This window comes from Mobula hypostoma, chromosome 6 (genome assembly GCF_963921235.1).
Source record: "Mobula hypostoma chromosome 6, sMobHyp1.1, whole genome shotgun sequence".
Taxonomy (NCBI): Eukaryota; Metazoa; Chordata; class Chondrichthyes; order Myliobatiformes; family Myliobatidae; genus Mobula; species Mobula hypostoma.
Window position 1 is genome coordinate 151,748,433 of NC_086102.1, and position 27,785 is coordinate 151,776,217.

Genomic DNA, 27,785 nt, shown 5'->3' on the forward strand with positions numbered 1-27,785 from the left:
AAACATTTAATAACCTACTAGTTAATATATACTCAGTGCCAAAAAAAATCTTCTCAATTGTCCTACATGCGCAAATTTCATATAACATTTATCATTGTAGAAATATCCTAACAGTTAAAAGCAAGATACAGACTAGCTAAATCATTTTTAATAACCTCTTAAAAAAGTGATCTTCTATTTTAAAAGATAATTTGGGTACACATTTATCTGATGCAAGCACTATTACCATGGAGAAGCAGATATGAATGGCATAAAATGACATACACAACATAAGGAAATAAGAAATTCTTCCAAGATCAATTTTATGCTGATTCTTTGAGCTTTTAAACATATTAAAATATAATATCAGCAACTCAAGTGGTTGTATAATACAGTTTTAACTAATTTTAAACTCTAAAATGGTGTTGGGTTTGCTTTTCTATAGTGAAATCATTAAATGCCTTATTGTCTATCCCATCCATCAGCTGCATTGTTCTGCTGGCCATACTTGTATTTAATTGCCCTGTGAGTTACCCAACCTTCAGATCTCACTGTAAGAGATTGTACAAAGCAGAGCTTTTCATGTACAATGACTGCCTCAGGCAGTAGACCTTAAGGTTTATGACATTTTAAAATATTTTGAGATAAGTTTCATCAATAATATTCTTAAACTGGCAGGAATTAAAGTTATAAGAATTCAGAAAACTTACCTATACTTACCTTTTCAATTAAGGTAAGTAAGCTCATTCATATAAATGTGATTATACTACCATAGCATGGCAAAACCAGGGGGCTAAATGCAAAAATCCATCTAGCACCTCAGCTTAGGGCATGCATGGTGCCAAGTCTAGTGGCAGCAGATACACTGGCATCCAAGCACCACTTTGTTACTGACTTCTATATTGCAATGTGCAGACAATGTAATGAGGGACAAGCTGACCAGCAACTGACAACTACACAAGAATAACAGGAGCAAGAGTAGAAGGCAGCCATTTGGCCTTTCAAAATTGCCCCATTATTCAATTCTATTACATGCCTCAACTTCTTTGCACCAGATCTTCACAGCTCTCTGTTTCCCCCAATCTTTCAAAAACGTACCATTTTCCACTTTGAATACTTGTAATGATCTAAGCTTCACAAACTGTTGGAGGTAGGTTTATATCACATTTTTTCTGAGGTAAGGTGATCAGTGCTCAGTGGTCTAAGTGCAGCTTCACCAACTGCCTTTGATACAATTGTATCATAGCCTCCTCATTACTAAACTCCAACCTTTTTACAATAGGGCCAATGTACTATTTGTCTTAACTACTTGTACTTGTGTATGTGCTTTTGTGATTCATGCACAACAACACCTAGATTCTTCCGCACTTCACTCTTTCCACTTAGATAATTTAACCAACTTTTGATTCCTCTGATTAAAGTGTACAACCTCACTCTCTCACATTAAGCTCCATTTGGAAATCTTATACCCACTCAATCAGATATAGATGGCATAGTCTCATAACCTCATCACAACATGCTCTCCCATATATTAGTGTCAGCAGCAAATTTGGACATCTTTTACCTTTGGCCCCCCTTTTCTATTAATATAAATGAAGGCTAACAACTGTTTTCTGTGTGAGAGCCAGTTTTTAAACCATGGCAACATACTTCCTACAATATCAAGAGCTCTTAAGGTACACTAGCCTCCTATGAGGCATCCTTCAAATGCCTTCTGTGATGTCAAAATACAACACAGCTATAAGCTCTCCTCTATCTGTTCTTAAGATAAGGTATTCTACTCCAGGACATCTGAGATGTCCTCTTCCCCCCGCCCCACCAGAAAACAACTTTACCACAACTGGTGGAACAAACTCTCACCTATATCAATTTCCCCACACTTCTACTCCTTCCCCACTTCCCCTCATATGAAACAGGAAGAAAGATCTTTTGGTTCTTACCTTTCACCCCACCAGCCTCCACATCCAGCACATCACCCTTTAGGACTTTCATCAGATACAACATGATCCCACTATCAGCCACATCTTTCTCTCCCCACCTTCCTGTTTTCTACAGAGACCATTCTCTCAATGGTTCTCTGGTTCGCTCATCTAAGCACTTTCCATTTCAACAGTAGGAGGTGGTGTAACATGGCCTTACACCTCCTCCCTCACCACCTTCCAGGGTCCCAAACAGTCTTTCCAGATGAGGCAGAGGTTTGCATACACCCCTCCAACTTGTTGCTTATTACATTTGGTGCTCTCGATGAGGGCTCCTTTATTGTTACCTTGCTGAGCACCAGCATTAAATCTGGAACTCCCGGATGCGAGCCATTTTAATTCCCCTCCCGATTCCCACACCAACCTGTGTCCTCTGCCTCCTCCTCACCAGGATGAAGCTAAATGTAAGCTAAAGAAACATCCTACCAGGATAGCCTACAACCCAAAGACCTGAACATGGAATTCTCCAATTTCAGGTACCTTGTTCACCCGGTCCCTTCTGTTCTCATCCTGATTTACAGTTCTTCCAACAGCCAGTCCATCCACCCCCATCATCCCCACTTCTTTCCCCTTTGCATACTCCATCTGTCTGTCACCCCACTGTTCCCATCTGCCCATCTCTCTTATTTGGTTTCATGCTTTACCTTTTCGTACAGGATGCTTTCATCTGCAGACTTTTGTTGCTCATCACCTCCCAGTCTCCAGTTATTTCTACTCTTCCTTGCTCTATTAGCCTACCACCCCTTCTCACCTGGATCCACACACTGCTTGCCAGCTTCTGCTCCACCCCTTCCATTCACCTCTTTATACTGGCCGTCTTCCAGTCCAAATTAACAATCTCAACCCGAAATATCATCGATACATTTCTCTCCACAGATGCCTCGACCGCTGAATTCCTATAGCAGTTGATTTTTTTTTTTGGCTCCCCTGCCTTCCACATCCTTTAAAGACTCAAAGAAATTTGTCATACATGTTGTGCCTCTCACGAAACTATACTAACTTAGTGGTTCACTGTGGAATTGCTGCCTAGTACCCAACACCCTCTGGCCCAATAGCTCCCTTCCTTTTTCGTTCAGTGCCATATTCAAATAGGCACACTACAGAATGCTCCAATTACTGTGAATCCTCCAGATTGCTACTCATTTTGTCTCCTCTGAATTATTGCCTTTAAATTTATTCCAAGAGACAGAAGCTTCTTTCATCACAGCTATTTAGAATTTTCTGCAGATCGAGTCTGGTTTAAATACTATAAACAACACTCAGACATTATTTTATGAACTCCTGCTTCCTTAATTTCCTTTAAACAAGGCCCCTTAAAATGTGATTAAAATAAATCTCATCTGAACCCATTTAGGAAGCCCTCTTGCTAGTCCACACATCATTAGAATCTAGCAATTTTGAAATAAACCAAAGTACAAATGAAGTTTAGCAGCGATAGGAAGAAAGACTCCATGGAAAACAGTAATAGCCAAAAGACACGTAGAAACACATAAAACTAATTTCCAACACAAGTTACAGACCGTAAAATACTCTCAGCAGCAAACACAAAACAGATATTTAAAATGCATAGATCTGTAAATTGCGTTCCTCTTCCTCTGACATACATCTGACAGTAGTCATAATTAGGCTTTAGATCAATGACCTATAGCTGCAAATCAATTAAAGCTACAAATGTGGTTTGAATCCCACAATATATAGCAGTTATAAACATGTTAACATTTCTGGACAGAAGCAGAGAAGTACATCTTTAAACTATGACTAGGAGATGCAACCGGGTAAAGTGTCAAAATCCCTCAGAATTTAAAAAAAAAATATATACAGATTGTACTGCAAATTAAATTAAAACTGCACATCAGTTTGGATATCAGAAATGCAGGTCTAACTGCTAGGAATGAAAGAACTTTCTATTATTTTACTGATGGAGTTACCCAATTCAGAGCAAATATTATTTTACCTTTAGTTTTTCATCTCCAACTTCAATACCTATCCTTTTCTATTCATACATAGACAATAGGTGGAAATAACAACAGCCTAGTGAATGTAGATTATAAAATCAAACAATACACAAAGCAGCCACATTTCCATCTTTGTGTCAAATCTTCAACTGAACATCAAGCTCAGCTCTTCTCTTGTTACTCTCCTTTATCAATGATATCCAATTTTTGTGATGCATTCCTGATCATTACAGTTGGCTACCTAAAAATAAGTCATCTCCTCTCCCCTAAGCGTAAGCTAAAACAAACATCTGTGTTAATTATTCACCTGCCATTTTATTTTAAAGTGAACACCTCCATTAAACCTTTGCTTTGCTACATTTGCTTGAATGGAGAATGCCAGCTTCGTTTGCCCTCACATGACTGATGCTGCTCAGTTTAGTAAAATCTCATCTGACTTCTCTGCAAGACACCTTTTGAAACCACAATGCCCAGAAACCAATGCAATATTTAAACTTAGACTATAATACTTGGCTTTGTATAGGTTGAGGGTAGGGATGGAGCAAGCATAAGCAGGCAATAGCTGGAAGAGGGGTGATAAACAGATGGAGGAGTAGAAAGTGGAAATAGCACCAGAAGCTGGAAGATGATGGGTGGAAGCAACAAAGGGCTAAAATCAATGGAATCTGATAGAACATGGAGTATGGAATGAAAAGGATAGAGTTGAGGGAAACCAGTGAATGGAATATGTAGGTGATGGGCATATGAAGAGGGTGGTGGGGAGAGAGAAAGAAACACGAGGAGCCAGGGAGCAGCTATGGAAAAAAAGGTACAGTTGACATCTCGGGTCAAGATGCTTCAGCAGGACTGGAGAAAGAGGTTTCTTTTCCCCTCCAGTCCTACCGAAGGGTCTTGGCCCAAACTGTCAGCTGTACTCTGCCCCCCCCACCCCCCACCCCCCAGAGATGCTACCTGGCCTGCTGAGTTCCTCCAGCATTTTGTGTGTTGCTTGGATTTCCAGCATCTGCAGATTTTCTTTGTTTTATGAGGGGCTGGGGTGAGTGTAGAAACAACTAGGTACACTGAAGAAACAATAAGGGCCATGGAGGGAGCTGGAAGAATTTACCACAAGATGAAGAATTCAAAGTTCATGATGTCAGATGGCAGACCATCCGGGCAGAATACAAAATGCTGTTCCTCTAGTTTGTGTTTAGTTTCTACAGGTCAGTAGAGGTAGTCAAGGTCAGAGATGGTGGTGTGGGAATGGGGAATACAATTAAAATGACTAGCACCACCAGCAGATTCAGTTAGCTATAGTGCATGGTGACCAGATACTCAGCAAAGTGGTCACTCAGTTTGCACCTGCCTTCAGCAGCATTTGGATACAATAAATAAGGCTGGAGGATCTGCACATGAATGACTGGAAGAGCTGTTTAAGGCCCTGAATGTGGCAAGAAAGGTGGTGTAGGGACAGATATTACACCTCTTACAATCATAGGAGGAAGGTGATTGGAGAGATGAGCTGACCAGTGCGTCATAGAGAGTGATCCCTATGGAATGCAGAGGGAAACTTATGGCTGGTGGTGGAATCACGTTGCATCTGGTAAAAGTTGCAAAGGATATACAGGATGTGTAGGTAGGTGCAGTGAAAATTGAGGACAAGGGGCACTCTACCTCTGCTGTCTGGTGATGGTGGTTGGGGGTGGGGGGGGGAAAGGGAAGAAGCTTATCCAATTTTCTGAAAAAGGAGGGAAACTCAGACCCTGAAGTGAAATGATGCAACAAAGATAGGAGAACTGAGGAAAAAAAGGAATTGTGTACTTACAAATTAGCTGTGGGTGTCAGTGGATAATCTGTCTCACGAGATGGAGACATATCAAGGGAAGAGAGGTGTAGGAGATAGACCAATGCAGGGTGGAAATCTGCTAGTGAAATTAATGAAACTGTCAAGTTATGCATAGGTATAAAATAAAAGGCACCAATGGAGTCAATGTAGCAGAGAAAAAAGCTGAAAGTAGTCTATCACTAAGGACTCTCCAAAGGGTCAAAAACAAACAAAACTAGAATCCAATTCAGGTTATGCAATGTCACTTGAAACTTACCATTTGCCAGATTTTGGTTATATTCAGTTCTGCTATTGTAAATAAAGTTACAATCTGAGTATTATTTCATAATGAATTTATTTCCATGGAATTGGCACTTTTTGGATGTCATATATTAAATTGATGACTAATCCCTAAGCAAAGTGGATAGCAGATGTAACTTTAAGATGTTTTGCAAATTCCATCTTTTAGAACAAAAGTTAAACCTACCCGTACTTCACCACCTTCTCTCCGTGGATCATGCTTTTTAGAGAAGTGCCTCAGGTTGTCATAATTATGAAAGTTAAATAGAGACACAAGATCCTAAAATTAGAGAAAAATCACTAATTAAAAAATAATCAGCTTATGTTTCAAATTATTTTTAAAATTGTTAACTTCATCACAAATCCACAAACTGTTTACAATGTTGAACTATTTAAAGCTACTCTATCAGATGATATACAGTTGCAAGAATAAGTTTGTGAACCCTTTGCAATTATCTGGTTTTCAGCATTAATTACTCATAAAATGGGATCTGATCTTCATCTAAGTCACAAAAGTAGACAAACGCAATCTGCCTGAAGTAATAACACACAAACAATGGTACTTTCAATGACTTTTTTTGAACACATTGTTTAATCATTCATAGTCCAGGTTGGAAAAAGTATCTATTTAATAACTGGTAAAACCTCCTTTAACAACAATAACCTCTGCCAAATATTTCCTGGAGTTGCTGATCAGACTTGCACAATGGCAACAAGAAATTTTAGACCATTTCTCCATTCAAAACTGTTGCTTCATTTCATCAATATTTCTGAGATACCTTGCATGAACAGCCCTCTTCAGGTCACGCCACAGGATATCAATTGGGTTAAGGTCTGGACTCTTAACTTGGCCATACCAAAACATGAATTTTGGTCTTTTTAAACCATTTTATTGTTGATTTACTCATGATTCGGATCATTGTCCTGTTGTATCATCCAACTTCTATTGAGCTTTAGGTGACGGACTGCTACCCTGACATTCTCTGAATATCTTGATACAATTTTGAATTCATTGTTCACTCAAAGACTACAAGCTGTCTAGGACCTAAGGCAGCAAAGCAGCCCCAAACTATAAGCTCCTTCCACCATAATTCACAGTTGGGATGAGGTTTTGGTGTTGATGTGCAATGCCCTTTTTCCTCCAAGCATAGCAATGTGCATTTCTACCAAAAGGTTCAATTTTTGTCTCATCTGTCCACAGAACATTGTCCCAGAAATGTTGTGGAACATCCAGTTGGTCTTTTACAAACTTGAGACATGCGGTAATGTTTTTTTTGAGAGCAGTGGTTTCCTCCGTGGTATCCTTCTATGAATACCATTCTTGTTCAATGTTTTTCTTATAGTCAACATATGAAAAGAGACTTGAGCAATTTCAAGAGATTTCTGCAGGTCTTTTTGCTGTTACCCTTGGGTTCTTTTTCAACTCTTTCAGGATTGCACGTTGTGATCTCTGCAGGACACCCATTCCCATGGAGAGTAGCAACAGAACTGAATTTCCTCCAATTTCTTTTACTGTGGACTAGCGAACATCCAGGTCTTTAGAAATGCTTTTGTAGCCTTTTCCAGCTTCATGCATCTCTACAATACTTGCAGGTTCCTTTGAAAGTTGTTTTGACTGAGGCATGGTGCACATAAACAGACTCCTCGACTACGTTCCCTCTAAGCTGCGTGCGTGTGTGCGCGCACACACGTTTTTCAACTTGCGCACAAAGGAAATTAATGTGCGCACAAAAGGTTAGTTACCTAAAATAATGTAGTAATTAATAATTATACTTATTGAAAATATCTTTTAGCTAAATGTTTCTGTTAACTAGTTAGTTGGCTAAATACTGTCATAAGAAATTGATAAACATCACATAAAAAGTAGCTTTACAGGTTTTAAGTAATGTCTTTGATGAACTGGCTGCACTGTGCAAGATTCTGCAAAAGAGTGGCCTGACACCGATTGAGTCACTTCATCTTGTGCGAGGCAAAATTAAAAAGAAAGCAGTTTCTGGGAGACCGTTTCGTGGAGTGACAAAGTTAAAGTTTTGCTAAGCCAACAACGTGAAGAAAACGTCACAGTAGATACAAGTTCACTGTTGACTTTTATAAATAGTCTGTGTTCATTTAGAAGAAAGGTTTCCTGAAGATGAGGTACAAGAATGGTCAGCTTTTGATTTCTCCGCAATTGCAGATTGTGACTTTACATTTGGCCATGAACAAGTTAATGCCTTACATCTAAAATGTCATGATTTTCTAGCTGAAAATACTGTAATAGTTAGACAGTTTAATTATTTCAAATTTTCCATGCAAGAAAAAATTTAATTCAAACTGATTTCAAACTTTGCTCAAATGGTGGCATTTGTACTTCAAAATGAACAATTTTGCGACCTTGCACAGTTGTTGGGCATTGGGGGAAACCTTTCTTGCATCTAGTGCAGACTGTGAGTGAGGTTTTAGCCTATTGAATCAACTCAAAAACAAGCTGAGAAACCGTTTAGGGGAATGTCATTTGGATATGTTAATAAGAATCAAAAGGTAACAATTGGATGGAAGTTCTATTGGATAGAGTTTACAAAGAATGGGTAAATGCCAGACAGGAGAGAGAAAAAAATAACTGAGTGACTTAAATATGTATGTTTTTTAGTTGTTATTCTGTGCAATTTTGTGACCTTGTCAAATATTTTGTAAACCTACATAAACTGTGCCATGTGTACTTTCAGTGCGTACATACTTTTGTCACAGGAAAAATATTTGCACAACGTAAGGTTTTTGCGCACACTGACTCTTAGGGAACATTGCCTCTCCAGAAAGCAGTCTGTCAGTAACCTGTCTCTTTTAAATAGGGCAGGGCACCACTACAATCCACACCTCCAATCTCATCTCAACTAGCTCCAAATAACTTTTGTAGAAGGCATTACCCCAGAGGTTCACATACTTTTTTGAACCTAGACTGTGTTTGTTTAAATGGTGCACTTAGTATTGATGAGAAGTATAATTGTTTGTTATTAGTTTAGGAAGGTTGTGTTTGTCTATTATTGCGACTTAGAATGAGATCAGACCACATTTTACAATTAATGCAGAAAACTAGGGAGTTGCAAAGAGTTCACAAACCTTTTCTTGCAATTGTACATCAAATAATTGCTGCTTCAGAAACCACAATCTGCTGATTTCTTCTTAAGCTTAGTAATCATGAATATATTCAGGAAAAACATTTGAATAAATTATCTAACAACAATCAAGTTGCATACTTTGAAAACCTGTAAAATGCTGCAATCACACCAGCAATTTCATTTACTGATTATCAGTATCCTCCCACCAAGTTCAGGAAGATCAGAAGCATTTGTCATGAAGACAAAGGCACAATTCATCTCAGACTGCTCTGCAGCTGAGGAGAGAGCTGAAGAAAGGTTCATCTGCAAGTCAGACAGAATACCTGCAAGTTTAGATGGGCAATTTAAGGACTCTATTCCCAAAATTCAGCAGTTTCCACTTGAGAAACAGAACTAAACATTAGCACTTAATTCTTTCCCTGACTTAATGAAAGGGGACACAATTGTCCTAATTACTATCTTATCTAAGTGTGTATGAAAAACAACCAGACAAGTTAATTAGAATGGTATTGATAAACTCTGCATAAATAGGAATTTGTGGGAGTGGTTACAACACAACATGGTTAAATATTTCATTTCAGATGATTGATTACTCCAGACAATATTTTGAATCTCGTTCATTCAAAGTTTGTCCTTGCACTTACCTGACAAAACTGAATACCCCTTACACTGTTGCCAAGCTTGTCTAGAGGTGGAGACCAACACATAATGCCCATCACATTTGGTACCACCAACAAAATGCCACCGGAAACTCCGGATTTTGCTGGGAGACCCACCTGTTAAAATAAAACATTTCTACACTAGCATCAATAAAGAACATTCAACTTAAAACTGTTTTAATGAAGTAGAACTACCAAAAGACTAAACAACATTACAGGGCATGGAATTAACTGATTGAGGTGTGCTGAGCAATACTGATCTGGATTGGGATAAAAACTGGCTTTTCTGCCCAATCATTGACTGGAGCAGCTATTTCAACTACAAAAACTAGGCTCAGAGGTTCCCAAACTCATGTTCCATTGACATATCAAAAGCTCTTCTGTTTAGAGCACAACTGTTGAAGGAAAAATGTGCAATGCTTTCATATAATTCTTACCTTTAATATTTTGCAAAAACAAATTCTGAAAAGTATTTGCCAAATAAATCCACCTTTTAGGATCAATGTTCTAATACTTCTGTAAATGATAAACTGTATTTCATTCAGTTATTCATTTCTAGCACTGACTAGGCTGATAAAATTATATTTTTTCAACATGTAGCGTTTAATAGCTGCTAAATTGTCACTCAAGAAAGGGGTTGGGGTGGTGGGGGGGGGGAAGAGTTCAATGGAATTTCAATAGTGTCTGACCTCAAGCATGATGAGAAGGATAAAAATCTCCACATTTGTGAATAATGAAGCTCAAAATAGCAAATGAATAGGATACTGATAATCTCCAAGTAGTAGACTAGCTGGCTGAAGGGCAGATCTATGGACAATGAAACTTAATGCGGAAAAGTATGAATTGATGTACTTTAACATAAAGAATATTGAAACGATACAAAAACTGCATAGGATATTTGCAAAGGAGGGAGAGAGAAACTGGGGAATTATAGACCGGTTAGCCTAACATCAGTGGTGGGGAAAATGCTAGAGTCAGTTATCAAAGATGTGATAATAGCATATTTGGAAAGCAGTGAAATCATCCAACTAAGTCAGCATGGATTGGTGAAAGGAAAATCATGTCTGACAAATCTCATAGAATTTTTTGAGGATGTAACTAGTAGAGTGGATAGGGGAGAACCAGTGGATGTGGTATATTTGGATTTTCAAAAGGCTTTTGACAAGGTCCCACACAGGAGATTAGTGTGCAAACTTAAAGCACACGGTATTGGGGGTATGGTATCAATGTGGATAGAAAATTGATTGGCAGACAGGAAACAAAGAGTGGGAATAAGCAGGACCTTTTCAGAATGGCAGGCAGTGACTAGTGGGGTACCGCAATGCTCAGTGCTGGGACCCCAGTTGTTTACAATATATATTCATGACTTAGACAAGGGAATTAACTGCAGCATCTCCAAGTTTGCAGATGACACGAAGCTGGGCAGCAGTGTTAGCTGTGAGGAGGATGCTAAGAGGATGCAGGGTGACCTGGATAGGGGAGGTGAGTGGGCAAATTCATGGTAGATACAATTTAATGTGGATAAATGTGAGGTTATCCACTTTGGTGGCAAGAACAGGAAAACAGATAATCTGAATGGTGGCCGATTAGGAAAAAGGGAGGTGCAACGAGACCTGGGTGTCATTATACACCAGTCATTGAAAGTGGGCATGCAGGTACAGCAGGCTGTGAAAAAGGCAAATGGTATGCTGGCATTCATAGCAAGAGGATTCGAGTACAGGAGCAGGGAGGTACTACTGCAGTTGTACAAGGTCTTGGTGATACCACACCTGGAGTATTGTGTGCAGTTTTGGTCCCCTAATCTGAGGAAAGACATTCTTGTCATAGAGGGAGTACAAAGAAGGTTCACCAGATTGATTCCTGGGATGGCAGGACTGTCATATAATGAAAGACTGGATCGACTAGGCTTATACTCGCTGGAATTTAGAAGACTGAGAGGGGATCTTATTGAAACGTATAAAATTCTAAAGGGATTGGACAGGCTAGATGCAGGAAGATTGTTCCTGATGTTGGGGAAGTCCAGAACGAGGGGTCACAGTCTGAGGATAAAAGGGAAGCCTTTTAGGACCGAGATGAGGAAAAATTTCTTCACACAGAGGGTGGTGAATCTGTGGAATTCTCTGCCACAGGAAACAGTTGAGGCCAGTTCACTGGCTATATTTAAGAGAGAGTTGGATATGGCCCTTGTGGCTAAAGGGATCAGGGGGGTATGGAGAGAAGGCCGGTACAGGGTTCTGAGTTGGATGATCAGCCATGATCATACTGAATGGCGATGCAGGCTCAAAGGGCCGAATGGCCTACTCCTGCACCTATTTTCCATGTTTCTAAAGAGTTTGCAAAACCAGAGGGCTTGGATGTTCATGTGGACAGGTCTTTCAGACCTTTGAAAATGCCATTCCTTTTTATTTAATTATGAATATGGGATGCTGAGATTTAGGAATAGAAAGCATCCAAAAACAGGATGCTAACTTTATACAGGACACTGCTCCAACAAAAGTAGACTACTGTGGCTGATTCTGGTCACAACATTTCAGAAAGGATGGGAACATTGTTGAAGGTGCATAAATGATTTAACAACTGGTTCAAGGAATGAAACATTTCACTCAGTAAGGTTAGAATGCTGAACATGACCTTCATTACAGCAAACTCAGAGAGGAGATTTGATGGATATATTGTATACCTTTATGAATAGCTTAGATAGGAAGAACATTTTCCCCTCTACCTACACCATCAATGCTCAAGGAGAGAAGATAGATTTACATTTTACATCTTTTTCAGTGAAAAGATGTGCAAAGGGATTATTAGAGAGGCTTTTTTAAGACAGTAGTCAAAACCCATAATTGACACCCTATAAAGGTAGCAGAAGTAGAATTATTCAACAGGTCTTTGAAACAATTTTCAGGCTACATGGAAAGACCAAGGCAATGGGGTGCACAATTTTATTCTACTTGGAGCCATCACAGACCAGGGCCGACTTTACACACCATGATTTATTCAAGAAGTAAATTCTCCTTCAGCAAGGGAACCCATTCACAATATGACAATGTTTGATGAGCATATGTTGTAGCAGTACACAATAATTAGCTACATTTTTGAATGCTTCTCCATAGAATGAAGTTCCAACATTCCTCACTCATCCTGACTAGTTGAATCATTTTAGGCATAAACACTCCTGTTTAGAACTGCTGGAAAAGAGTTAGTGGCTTTATGGAAGTACCTTTTAAAAATCTACAGATAATCTTCAGAGATTCATCTAATCAAATGTTTATTTCCAACAGTCATATTTTACAGGAAGATTATCAATATCAAAATTAAAATCTGACAGCTACACTTGATGGAATGCTTTAATAATTTTAGAGAAAATTATAAACGTACTTACATGAAAGGCAAACTGCCCCGAGAAGTCATACATGCCACATGAATGCATCAAACTCAATGTATTCCTAACAGCCTCTGGGCTCAGGACTCTCTCCCCTGTGATTGGACAAATGCCGCCATTGGCCAGTGTTGCAGCCATTACACTGGCTGATTCACAAGTTACTTCAATGGAACATAGCTTTATGGAAGGAAAAAAAGTTAGTAAACACATATTCAGGACCAACATATGTGTTTCTGGCCAACATGTGAGGTTTGAGAAGATAAAACCATACTAGGATAAAATGTAGCCCAACTTTATATGTTTAAACACACCCTTTGCATTATACAGTTATTTATATTTTTTTCTGTCTTCCAGGGACAAGTATTCCTTTGCACTAAGCATACAACTAAACACAGCTGTTCTTAAAGCTAAGTTATTAGATACATTGCCCCAGGCTAATAAAATTTTATTGGCTGCTAGATCTATGGACACCCAATTTAGAAATATCAACCTACGGGGATTTTATTCTAAATTCTTGAAGTGGTGAATATGTCCATCGTGTCCTTACATTACCAAGCCCAACAAAAAAAACAAATAAAAACTGCAGTTGCTGGAAATTTTCCTTGTTCAGTCCTTGAGAAGAAGCAATGAGAGTATGGGTGCATTCAATAATATTTAAGTTCTTCTTTGCCTTTTTAACAACTTCCAATTTCCTGATCCCTAATGACTATTTTTTTCTTTTAAAAAAAAACCCCAGACATATAATCCCACCACACCTTCATTCCACCATCAGAATGGCACAAGGTCCCTCCTCTTCCTAGAGCAGAGTTAAAACCAATTCACTTCTAGTACATGGAGTCACCTGGTTGAATATTGAAAAAAATTCCTTCAACTCCAAATCAAAAGAAAAATTTACAACATTTGGATGGGTCTTTGTTGTATATGTGCAACTACATTTCAGTCCAACCAGGGCCTTTTCACACAACTCTCTTGTCCAGTACAGCAATAGCAGCCTCTGCTTCCCACACAAAACATAAACTATATTACTTCCCTGCCAACTTCCACCTTGCAGTCACCTTCACAGAGCCCCTCAGACTCTTCCTTTTTTGGATCTCTATCTCTCAATCTCAAGAGATAAGCAAGTCATAAATATCCATATCATATCCACAGGCATCCTGGCTATATTTGCACTTGCCTCCTACATACTCTCCTAGTTCCTCCACTCCACCATTTCCTTCACCTGTTCCACAGGTGCCTCCGAAAAATCTTTCTTTCCGAATCATCCTTTCTCAACTATAGTATAGACAGCCATTAAATGCATTTCCTAGAATTCCCACACCTTCAAACCCTTCAGCATTTGCATTCAAGGGATCGTCCTTCATGATTTCCACCTGCTACAAGATTGCATTATCAAACACCTTCCCACCTCCTCTGCCAGCATAAAGAAACCATTTCCTTGGTCACTGCTTGGTCAGTTCTACTGTCCACATTAACCACTCTAATTTTACAGCACATGCTCATATAACTACAGGGGATGGAAGTTCCACGTTGCTATTGCTAACACAAACATGTACAAAGCAGCACATTCTAAGAGCCCCTGTTAACCCAGATCTGGGCTCCCAACCTTTATGCCATGGACCAATATCAGTAAGCAAGGGGACCGTGACCAGGCTGGGAACCCCTGACCCAGATGGTTAGACAAATCATCGCTAATTCAACCCTGACTTCATACTATCATACATATTCCCTTTGTTCTGTCCATATATCCAGTCCCTTTCTCTGCAAATCAAAACTTCCTCTCGTAACTCTGTCCCAGTCTTTGACCTCAATATTTAAGCTCCCAATGCACTTAAGAATAAGATTGAGTACTACCAAATGCAAAAAAGCACTTCAGCCAAAAAGCCCAAAATCCCCACTGCCTTCCAGGATAGTACAGAAAAGCTAATAATGCACCATTCTACTAACTAGATGAAGTAAAGTCCTCTTCCAAGAACAGATGAAATCAGTTCCCTTCCAGTACATGGATTCACCTGGTTGAATGCTGAAAAAAAATTCCCATTAACTCCAAATCAGAAGAATTATGGCATTTACATGGGTACTAGTGGGATATGTGCAGCAATCTCCACCATCATCTCTACCCCACTAGAGATGAAAATCATAAACAAGACTAACCCTACCCCTAAGCTACCGATGAAGTTTTTTTTATTTTGCAGATATTACAAGAAAGATCAGGAGGTCTTGATTTTACATATTGGATTTAATATAGATTCACTGGTTTTTAAAATGCCAGAAACCAGAAACTAAAATAAATGTTTTATTATATAATAGACCAACATTACACACCAATTTCTGTGCAAATTTGAAAAAAATGCAACTTATACTGTCCTAAATATGATTTTTATAATTAATAAAACTGCTCACCTGGAAATAGAAATCCAGGACACTAGTCATATCGCTGCCTTCTGGAAAACACTGAAAAGGTCATTCAAAGTTAGGTTTCGGATTTATGTATTTCCTCCCCTCAGAGACACTAATCCCATTGCAGTTTCCTGCTAAAACTGTAGGATTCTTTTGATTGTGAGCCATCTCCAAAACCAAAAGTACTTTCCCTAAAGCAACAATACAACATGAACTTAAAAAATGATCAAAATGCACTAAGCACTAAGCATCGTTTAAAATAAATTTTGGTTTTCCATCTATCAATTAGGAAAAGTTTCCAAAACAAAAGCTACTAACCTTCTTTTCCTTTAGGTAGTATCCAATAGCAAAATTTCTGTCTCCAGTTTCTCTTTCAGACTGGAAACTAAAAAATAAAATTAAGATTAAAAACTTAAGACGAATTAACATATTTACTCTAGGAAGTATTTCTCTACATGATCTCATTTAAGTTAATTTTAAGAAACAATGATTTACATTTTTATTGAGAAACAAAATCTGCTGCTACCCCACTATGTGCAGAGTGCATTCCAAGGGTGAGCACACTAATGGAGTCAGTGCAAAAAAGGCTATTTATAGTATTACAGATACACCTGCCACCTCTCAATGTGCTGGGAACCTTATGCAGTCTCCTGCCCTTCCAGCTGCTACAAGCTGCTAAGCTAAGAACACCAAGGCTCAGCACAGGGTACCTGCCTTGTGGGCTACCTATGCTGGGGTGTTGGGCAGACAGGAAACATCTACCTCTACATTCAATGTAAGATGAGACACAATACATGATCAGGGCATTTTTTAAAAAAATATAAATCACAGTGAACAAATGTTGTCAGTCCCAATGGCCAACACTCGCCCCCCAGCTAAATTCAACCCCCAACTGGTACAGTGGTGCCGCAGCAACAACCTGGCACTCAACGTCAGCAAGATGAAAGAACTGATTGTGGACTTCAGAAAGGGCAAGATGAAGGAACACATACCAATCCACAGAGGGATCAGAAGAGGAGAGAATGAGCAGTTTCAAGTTTCTGGGTAGAAAGCTCTCTGAGGATCTAACCTGGTCCCAACATATCAATTGTTAGAGTGGATTTCTTTTTGGGTAGATGATTTGTTAACACTTAAATAACTTTGGCCACCAGACTTCTATTTTAACTGTTTGACAAAGGACTGTGGATTGAGTCCACCACAATGGGCTTCCTAAAAGGTGTAAATAACCAGATGCTTCTGGTGCCTGATGCTGTAGTTTCGAAGACAGTCTTATCTATACATTATAAATATTAATTGTCTTCTATGTTAGCACGTAAAATGCCAAATAAATGTATTGTGGATTGAACTAAAGGCTGTGGATACCAACACAGACATGTTGGCGTCTGAAGGAAAGGATGAAATCCGAAGGTGTGATGTTTGTATGTAACTTCAAAAGGAAGCATTGTATGTAACTTCAAAAGGGAAGCATTGTCTGTAACTTTAAGTAGCGATTGCCTTTGTGTTTAGCATATAAATATCAAGCCCACATTTTAGCTAGCAGACCTTTCTGCAGAAAGCGTCTCCATCCGTTAAGATGCCTGCTGTACCTTGTTGTGTCAAATAAAGAAGCTGCTTTGTATCTGCCAGTGACTCTGTCTCTCCGATAATTTCATCCACGCTACAACATCAATGTAGTTATAAAGGTGGCAAGACAGCAGCTATACTTCATTAGGAGTTTGAAGAGATTTGGCATGTCAACAAATACACTCAAAAACTTCTATAGATGTACCATAGACAGCATTCTAACAGGCTGCATCACTGTCTGGGGGGAGGGGGGAAGAGGGGGGGTGTGAAAGAAGCTGCAGAGGGTTGTAAATCTAATCAGCTCCATCCTGGTATTAGCCTGCAAAGTACCCAGGACATCTTGAAGGACCAGTGTCTCAGAAAGACTGTGTCCATTGTCAAGGACCTCCAACACCCAGGGCATGCCCTTTTCTCACTGTTACCATCAGGTAGGAGGTACAGAAGCCTGAAGGCACACACTCAAGCAATTTAGGAACAGCTTCTTCCCCTCTGCCATCCAATTCCTAAATGGACATTGAACCCTTGGATACTACCTCACTTTAAAAAAATATACAGTATTTCTGCTTTTTGCACGTTTTAAAAAATCTATTCAATATACGTATACTGTAACTGAATTATTACAGAATAACTGAATATTTTATTTTTCTTCTTCTATATTATGTATTGCATTGAACTGCTGCTAAGTTAACAAATTTCATGTCACATTCCAGTGATAATAAACCTGATTCTGATTCTGAACTGCACATCTCAGTGCAGAGAGGCCATACTGCTCATCCCGACCAAGTAGCAGAGAGCAGAGGTCAATATCTTCCCCCACCCCTCTACCCCCAAGTATGATGGTTACATAGCTGTAGATGTTCGAAATGGAGGACTAAATTACAACAGTAAAGCTATGTTCTGCAGAATAACATAAGCTCAGTACCAGGATGGTGGAAATTCAATTATTCCTGCAATTTTTGAACTCTAAGACCATAAAACAGAGCCACCATCGCCCAACATATGTTGTAACAGAGAGGATCAAAAGTTCTTATTTACTTCCTTAAAATGGTGCTATCGGTTAAAAATCCATCCCCAAATATAGTACATGCAACCATGTTTTCAGAAATTAAGTTATTTACAAAGAAAAAATGGGGGTTCATATCCTTGATACATGAGATATCAAGGAAATGCCTCCAGTCAGAAGCAGCTGTTTAAATAGTACAAGAATCAAAGTTGTTTTGGGTGTAATACAGTTCCAAAACAAATGCCATTTTACAATCTTGCTTGATTTTCTCAGATGTTTCAAAAGGCTATATCTAGTCTAATGAATAACTGCAAAGGAAAACACTTCATAAGCAAATATTCTTTAACGATGCAAATTTAATAGTCTATTAATTTGACCACATTATTGAAGACAACTAATGACTTGAAGGAAAGACAAAATTAACTTACGTTGCATTATTAAAGCCAACATATTCATTTCCAGCCATTTGATTCAAGAACTGTGTAACCTGTGGGGGAAAAAGCCCTCAATTTTGACGGTATTCTCATTTAGAAATTATTGACACAAATGCAATGAATGATCAAGGTAACTTTCTTTACATGCACAAATTAAAATGGGCAAAATACTCACGTAATCAAATTTTTCTGCATTGCTTAGTCCATGCTGAGGAAAAAAAAATTAAATCAGAGTTGGAATTACAAAAGTACATACCAAATATTTCTACAGATAGCTTCATAAGTGAATTGACTATTTAATGCTGTATTCTTGCTTAGCACAGAAAATGAGAATACAGTAGATTCTGGTTAATTGGGACCCATTGAGACCAATACATTTTGGCCCAATTACGTGACGGCCCAATTACGTGACTGCCCAGTTAGCCGAAATTTCATGGAAATATTTTTTAAAAAGTATTAAAAACACTACAATTTAACTGAGTAACAAATCATGTATTTAAATGAAATACAAATCATAACATTACCAATAACACTACAGTATTATAAATCTATTAATTTGTAATAGTTATCGATGGATGAATTCAGCTAGTGTACGCTACCATGTTCTTTTGATTGACTAAATGAACAAAATCAGCGCGGACATCTAGTGCAGATAAGACTGCCTTCATACAATGCTTTCTAACAATTGCACCTTCAACATCTTCATTTTTATTGCAACATTCAAAATGATTGTTGATACTTTCAAATTATTCTCATTTCCTAATTTGAAGTAGTGAAATAGTTTTGTTTTCACTCAGTCATTTCTGGCACTTCCAAGCCCGAATAATTAAAACTATGCAAACTCCCACATCGCCTGATGTTCCTTTGACTTCAGTCTCTGAAGCCGATGTGCAGGCTGCCTTCAGGAGGATGAACCCACAAAAAGCACTCTGACCGGAAAGGGTATACCTGGCCACGTTCTAAAAACCTGTGCTGATCAACTGGCTAGTGTGTTCACTGAGATCTTTAATATAGTTAGAACATAGAATAGTACAGCACAGTACAGGCGCTTCGGCCCACAATGTTCTGCCAACCCTCAAACCCTGCCTCCCATATAAGCCCCCACCTTAAATTCCTCCATATACCTATCCAGTAGTCTCTTAAACTTCACTAGTGTATCTGCCTCCACCACTCACTCAGGCAGTGCATTCCACGCACCAACCACTCTCCAAGTAAAAAACCTTCCTCTAATATCTGCCCTGAACTTCCCACCCCTTACCTTAAAGCCATGCCATCTTGTATTGAGCAGTGGTGCCCTGGGGAAGAGGCACTGGCTATCCAATCTATCTATTCCTCTTATTATCTTGTACACCTCTATCATGTCTCCTCTCATCCTCCTTCTCTCCAAAGAGTAAAGCCCTAGCTCCCTTAATCTCTGATCATAATCCATACTCTCTAAACCAGGCAGCATCCTGGTAAATCTCCTCTGTACTCTTTCCAATGCTTCCACATCCTTCCTATAGTGAGGCGACCAGACTGCTCCAATTTGCCCACGAAAGCAACAGGTCTACAGCAGATGCCATCTCATTGGCTCTTCACTCAACCCTGAAACATCTGGACAGCAAGGATGCATACATCAACACGATCTTGTTTGTTTTTTTTTTAAAAAATGACTACAGTTCAGCATTCAATACTATCATCCCATCAAAACTAACCAATAAACTCCAAGACCTTGGCCTCAATATTTCCTTGTGCAATTGGATCCTGGATTTCCTCACTTGCACATCCCAGTCAGTTTGGATTGGCAAAAACATCTCCACAATCTCCATCAGCACTGGTGCACCACAAAGTTGTATGCTTAGCTCCCTGCTTTACTCACTTTACACTTATGACTGTGCGGCTAAGCACAGCTCCAATGCCATATTCAAGTTTGCTGATGACAGCACTGTCATAGGCCGAATCAAAGGTGGTGATGAATCAGCATATAGGAGGGAGATTGAAAATCTGACTGAGTGGTGCCACAACAACAACCTCTCAATCAAAGTCAGCAAGACCAAGGAACCAAGGAACTGATTGTCGACTTCAGGAGAGGGAAACCAGAGGTCCATGAGCCACTCCCCAGAGAAGATTAGCAACTTTAAATTCTTGGGTGTTACGATTTCGGAGGACTTGTCCTGGGCTCAGCATGCAAGTGCAACTGTGAAGAAAGCACTCAACCGCGCCTCTACTTCCTTAAGAGTTTGTGGAGATTTGGCATGACATCAAAAACTTTGATGACCTTCTACAGATGTGTAGTGGAGAATATATGTGCCTGTGTCACAGCCTGGTATAGAAACACCACTGCCCTCGAATGGAATATCCTACAAAAGGTAGTGGATTTGGTTCTGTACATCATGCGTAAAGCTCTCCCAACCATTGAGCACCTCTACATGAAACACTGTCGGAGGAAAGCAGCATCCATTATCAGATTTCCCCATGACCAAGGTAATGCTCTCTTCTCACTGTTGCCATCAGGGGAAGGTACAAGAGCCTCAGTACTCACACCACCAGGTTCAAGAACAGTTGCAACCCCCTCAAACATCAGGTTCTGGAACAAACGGGGAAAACTTCACTCAACTTCAGTTGCCCTATCTTTGAAATGTTCCCACAACCAATGGACTCACTTCCAGGGGTTCTTCATCTCATGTTCGTTATTACTTATATTTACATTTGCAGGTTGTTGTCTTCTGCACCCTGGTTGATTTTCCATTGAGCTTTTTATAGTTACTATTCTATTGGCTTGTTGAGTATGCCCACAAGAAAATGAATCTCAGGCAGGATTGTATACAGTGACATACATGTACTTTGGACCATATCGCTACAAACGTTTCCTAACCATGTACCAGTCCTTTTAAATATGATTAACATGCCTGCTTCAACCACTTCCTCTAGCAGCTCAGTCCATAAACGGTCCAACCTCTGGGAGAAAGAAAACGTTGCCGTTCAGGTTCCCTGCCACCTTAAACCTATGACCACTGGTTCATGGTTTTCCTCAACCTTAGGAAAATACACATCCTTCACTCAAGGAATGCATTCTGTATTCAAAAAACAAGTACCAGTAGGATTTGTTTCCATTGAAAATGAAAAGCAATGTAAACACGAGGAAATAGTCTCCCAGTCTGCGTCGGGTCTCGAATATATAGAAGGCCACATCGGGAGCACCAGTTGGCTGGAGTGATATACTGCACACTTCACCTGTGAGTCGGCTGGGGTGAGATACTGCATCCGGTGCTCCCGATGTGGCCTTCTATATATTGGCGAGACCCGACGCAGACTGGGAGACTGTTTTGCTGAACACCTACGCTCTGTCCGCCAGAGAAAGCAGGATCTCCCAGTGGCCACACATTTTAATTCCACATCCCATTCCCATTCTGACATGTCTATCCACGGCCTCCTCTACTGTAAAGATGAAGCCACACTCAGGTTGGAGGAACTACACCTTATATTACGTCTGGGTAGCCTCCAACCTGATGGCATGAACATTGACTTCTCTAACTTCCGCTAATGCCCCACCTCCCGCTCGTATCCCATCCGTTATTTATATACACACATTCTTTCTCTCGCTCTCCTTTTTCTCCCTCTGTCCCTCTCACTATACTCCTTGCCCATCCTCTGGGTTTTCCCCCCTCCCCCTTTTCTTTCTCCCTGGGCCTCCTGTCCCATGATCCTCTCATATCCCTTTTGCCAATCACCTGTCCAGTTCTTGGCTCCGTCCCTCCCCCTCCTGTCTTCTCCTATCATTTTGGATCTCCCCCTCCCCCTCCCACTTTCAAATCTCTTACTAGCACTTCCTCCAGTTAGTCCTGACGAAGGGTCTCGACCTGAAACGTCGACTGTACCTCTTCCTAGAGATGCTGCCTGGCATGAAAAGCAATGTGTGTGTTGTTTTTGAAATGTAGTTCATTGTCTCCTTCTATGAAGTCGTGTGGTAGAGAAATACATTCTAAAATAACCAAGTAAATTCATCTTGATTTTTGAAGTCTTTACTTTCTAGGTTTCAGTCTGAAAGAGAAACAGGATTCAGAAATTTTACTATCAAATACTATCCAAAAGAAAATATTTGTAGTTTTTGCTTTGGACATTGTTCCTAGTTATTTATCTTATCTATACACCTCATCATTTTATACACCTCTAAGATCACCTCTCATTCCCCTATGCCCTTATGAATAATATCAAAGTAAGAGTATCAGATTTGTTTTATATATTTAATATACACCACAATGGAAGTGAATTTGCCAGCTGTGTATGTTAGAGAATGAAGGAATGGGACAATGTTCTCAGAGATACTCATTATGTCTTCTGAAATAAACAGCCTTTTCTCTAATTGACTGATTCCTTTTCAAGTAGATTAGTGATCGAAGCTACTCCAGTAGAATGTATTTACTTGGATTTTCAAAATGTTTTTCATAAGGTACCTACAATATAAAAAAATCCCTTACAAAATAGAAAGTTGTGGATTAGTACCATTCTGCTAAGTGTGTTAAAAAGTGAACAGCTGTAACTAATTACATGTGATGCCACTGGGTTTGCTGACCAAAGTTCTAAACTCAAACGAAGACCTCAAGCCTTATTGGATATAAATAGCCACAAGAACTCTCACTTAAGGGAGACTAAATTGCAATTACTGAATCTCCATGGAGAGCTTACTGACAATGTCCATTAGAGTAGTGGGTCCCCTCTCCCTACAAAAGAGAAGATACTTCCATCTAACAAAGTAATTTAAAAAGCAGTTCAAAATTTATTTTGAGTGATACACATTTAAACACAAACCATTTGCTGAGACACAAAGGACAAAGGATTTCCAAACACAGGTACAATTCCTACAAACTAAAATATATGCCACAATGCAGACGAGCAAATTGTCGGTTGCAGAAACTGAACCTAGAGGAATGGATTCTAGTTTACCCCATGTTTCTTCTTTCTGTTCTTAACCCCATACCTAATAAAGCTGAACTGCTCTCTACATTTATACCCTTTTCAGACACTTGGGTGACTTCATACATACATAACATTTCCTCAGATATCCTTTTAACACAATCTAAATACACCTTTTGGAGACAGTTCCATAATTAATACATTAAAGCTAAATTCCTTGAGTAACTAAAACTTCCAACTATAAACACATCAAATATTTGATATGCTAAATATTATCCATCTGTTCTGCAAGCTTCCTTGAACAAAGCAACTTAAGAGTCAGCTTATCTGTTTGGAACAACTCAGATCATACAACCAGTTATCTTATACTGCATCAGTGAGCAGTAGTAAAGCAGATGCAATGAGCTAGCATCCTCCTCACTTCTTCAAAGCCGCTATAGACAATACTTGCTTTAACTTCAAACTGGAATATTGTTTTCCACTTACATTTTAAGAACTGAAGACTAACTCCTGTTTTACAACCAGACACTAAATAAACTGTTAGTTGGAAGCTTACTTACAACTGTTTTTGATCTTACAAGTGGCAGAAGCCGTGCTTTAAAAGCCAAGATTAACAAACAACAAAGGGGTCCACTGGCCAAGGAGTGTGTATCCATCACAAACAAGTCAGAAATCACTGCAAATTGCTTGAACATTCAAGTGTTATTAATCAATATTTGTCTTCTAATTGAGTTTTTCCTCCTGAAATAATAAATACAATGGTAAAATCCAAATGTACAAAATTTAATAAATCAGCCAAAAAAAAAAAATACAAACTACTCACCTTAATAAGTGAAGTTACTACAATGGCCCCAGCATTTACCATTGGATTGTGTGGTTTATCTGAAACAAAAGAGGCTGTCACAGATATAAAAGGGAGACCACTGAAGTAAAAGTAGCTATAGGTGTCAACAGCTATGTACCAATAACATTAAAGGAATGGAAGATGCATTTGTGGAAATGCAAGGGAAGGTAGATTAGAAGCCAATTTCTACACAGCTACTCAAACTACAATTGTCTTAATATTGTTACTTCCCCCAGGCAGTTCCATTAATTAATATTCACTAATGTTCTACCCAAATCACAAAACTTCACTGATTTACAATGTGCACTTATTTAAAGTCACTGATGTTTTCAAGAAGGCAAATCTCACCTCCTTTTCAGTTTCCTTAAATTGCTCCACTTTTTAATTAAATATTTAATTTCCAGGGAAACTTCTGTTCTAAAATAACAATAGGAGCAAGAGTAAGCCTCTTAATCCATTTCTGCATGCCTGACCATTTAATATCACGTTGGATTTGCCTCAGGCCTCCTAATCTCATCTACAAGATCCCCACAGCACGCCACATTCACAGGGGAAGATGAACAGCCAGAGATCATTGTACATGTTGGTTCAAAAACTGACTAGATCAAGGGATGATGTCCTGTAAAATGAGCATAGGGAGTTAGTTAAGTAGGACTGAGGGTAGTGATCTCCAGCTTAGCCCTGGTGGTTAAATATGGGTGGTGAAACTGAGCAGGAACAAATCATGTGAAAAAGCAGTAGCCAGCAAGATTAAATCTAATTATCAGGATGGCCAAGGCCACAGTTATGTCGGGGAAAGAAATACTCAGTTAAACAAACTTTATTTCAATGCTTAACATTTAACTAGCAAGGTAAATAAAAGTTAGTGAGCATTGGCTCCGAAGACTGGGATTTTGTAACCACAATGGAATCATGGATAAACGAAGGGGAGGATTCTGGCAGTTCAATACTCTAGGATGCAATGCTAGTGGTATGACAGAAGGGCTGTCAGTATGACAAAAGGTAAGCAGGGGTTGTTGCCTTCTTGTTATGGGATAATATTCTTGGGAGGTTGTCCAGTGATGTCACCTGGGTAGAACTTGGAAACAAGAAGGGAAGATCATTCTAGTGGAGCTATCTAATAGACCACCCCACCCTCCCAAACAGTCACCAGGAACTCGAGGAGCAGGAGTGTAGAGAAACTGCTCAGTTGCAAGAATAATAGGGTTGTATTAGTGGAAGATTTTCATGTCCGTAGTATTTACTGGACCATCCAGAGTGTTAAGGGCTTGTATAGGGTGGAATATATGAAATGTGTCCATGAAAGTTTCCTGAAACTATATATAGAAGGCCCTACTTGGTAAGGTGCAATACTAGACCTCCTCTTGGGAATAATGTAGGACAAGCAACTGAAGGGGCAGTCAGAGAGCACTGTATTGCCAGTCACCATAATTCCATTATTTTTAAGTGATGGAAAATGATAGATCACATTCGAGAGGTTCAGGTCCTACAATGGAGTAGGACTAATTTTGTGGGAATTAGACTGGATCCAGCAGAGATCTTCTGCACACTACTGTTGTAATGCATGGTTATTTGTGTTACAATCACCTTCCTGTCAGCTTGAACCATTCTGGCCATTCTCCTCTGACCTCTCTTACTAACTAGGCATCGTTGCTCACAGAACTGCTCACACCAGACGTTTGTCATTTCTGACAGCATTCTCTGTGAAATGCAGAGAATGTTGCGCATGAAAATCCCAGGATATCAGCAGTTTGAGATATTCAAACCACACTGTCCAGCACCAACAATCATTCCACAGTCAAATTCACTTAAATCATATTCCTTCCCCATTGTCATGTTTTGTCTGAATAACAGAACTTCTTGACAACGTCTGCATGCTTTTATGCATTGAGTTACTGTCACAATTGGCAGATTAGATATTTGCATTAACGAGGTGTACAGGTGTGCCTAGTACATTCAGTGGCCACTCTATTAAGAATAAAAAAGTGGTTTAGGAGAGTAGGTCTTCTAAAGATCCACAGGGCCAATTATATCTTTAGCTGCAGGAACTGAATGGGATTTTTAACAAATATTTCTCCTTGTTGTCTACTGAGGAGAAAATCATAAATGTTCAAGTGGAGATGGTTTGAACATCCATATTAACAGGGAGGAGATAATTATATTCTTTGAACACATCAGATAAATCCCCAAGGCCTTGACAAAGCATTCTCTGACTTTGCAGAAGGCTAGAGAGGAAATTATGGGGGTTCTTGAGGAGGCATTTGTCACTGGTGAAGTTTCTGAAGAATGGAAAATGACTAATGCTGCTGTGTTTTTTTTTATATAAAAAGGATAGCAGGGACCCACCAGGAAACTACAGACTAGTCAGCCTGATGTCTGTCGAGGGGAAGTTACTGGAGGGACAAAATCTACTAGCATTTGGATATAGTCTGATTAGGAGGACTCTGCATGTTTTTGTGCATGGAAAGTCATGCTTGAAAAACTTTTCAAAGTTCTATGAAGAGGAAACAAATAGGTAGATGATGGAAGGGCATTGAATATTGTTTATTGAGACTTCACAAGGACCCACACTGTAGGCAGGTTTGGATAGTTGTGTCCCATGGAATCCAGGGAGAGCTAGTTTTGTGCATTCAAAATTGGGTCATAGGCAGAAAACTAAGGCCAATGGTGAACATCATTTCTTGGAAGGCATGCCACAGTAGTTGGTATTTGGACATTGATTATAGAATGCACAAGGCTTGATCAGCAGGTTTGTGGATGACACAAAATTAGGAGGTGGTGTCAAAAGTGAAAGTTATTGTAGATTATAGGGGATCTTGATCACTTACAGAAATGGCAAATAGATTTCAACACAAGGCGACATGTTTGTAAGTCAAACCAGCATAGGACTTGCGTTGTGAATGGTAGGACAATAGAGTGTAATAGAACACTTTTCCTCTTATTACTCTGCTGGGATGGTGCTATCCCTTGTTGCAATTTTTACATTACAACCTCACAATTACTGATGTACATTTTTTTTTAACCTTTCACAGTCCCAACCAATGTCAAACCTCTAATTTCCTTTTCCAAGGTTCAAATGATAATGTCCCCTAAAATCCTTAACAAAACAAGTTACTCTATTAAAATAGTTGAAACCATTTGTGACAGTCCACAGCAGAATAATATTCTTCCCAACAGGCTTACTCTGATTTTAATCCTTTCTCCACTTACCTGACATCAAATCTCCCTTATAGCATTCCCACCATTCTACAACTTGCAATTACATTAGCACCTTGGCAAATATAAAGCCCAAAAATGTTATTTTGTGGAGAGAGGGAGGAAGAATACCAAGAACAAGATTAAATCAGAACTAACATGGGAGAGTCAAAAAAAAAACAACTTAGTTTGGCGGTATGGAAAGGTCTTCTAGAAAATCTTTAAATGCAGAGGGGCAACAGCTTATGGAAAAATAGGAGTGTAAAAACATAACTGAACACACTTCAACAAATGGAAAACAAAAAG

The 27,785-nt window shown here is 39.2% G+C and overlaps 1 protein-coding gene across 4 annotated transcripts in view; it reads right to left on the reverse strand.

Moving 5' to 3' along the window:
- The window catches only part of glsb (glutaminase b), a 91,677-nt gene that overhangs the window by 28,333 nt on the left and 35,559 nt on the right, over positions 1-27,785 (reverse strand). For all 4 annotated transcript variants that reach the window (XM_063051977.1, XM_063051976.1, XM_063051978.1 and 1 more), the window contains exons 7-14: positions 24,264-24,322; positions 18,723-18,755; positions 18,542-18,600; positions 15,866-15,932; positions 15,551-15,601; positions 13,151-13,327; positions 9,757-9,888; positions 6,205-6,297 (exon numbers count right to left, since the gene is read on the reverse strand). In XM_063051977.1, the coding sequence (XP_062908047.1) occupies positions 6,205-6,297; positions 9,757-9,888; positions 13,151-13,327; positions 15,551-15,601; positions 15,866-15,932; positions 18,542-18,600; positions 18,723-18,755; positions 24,264-24,322 (671 nt within the window). The remainder of the gene's footprint in view (positions 1-6,204; positions 6,298-9,756; positions 9,889-13,150; positions 13,328-15,550; positions 15,602-15,865; positions 15,933-18,541; positions 18,601-18,722; positions 18,756-24,263; positions 24,323-27,785) is intronic.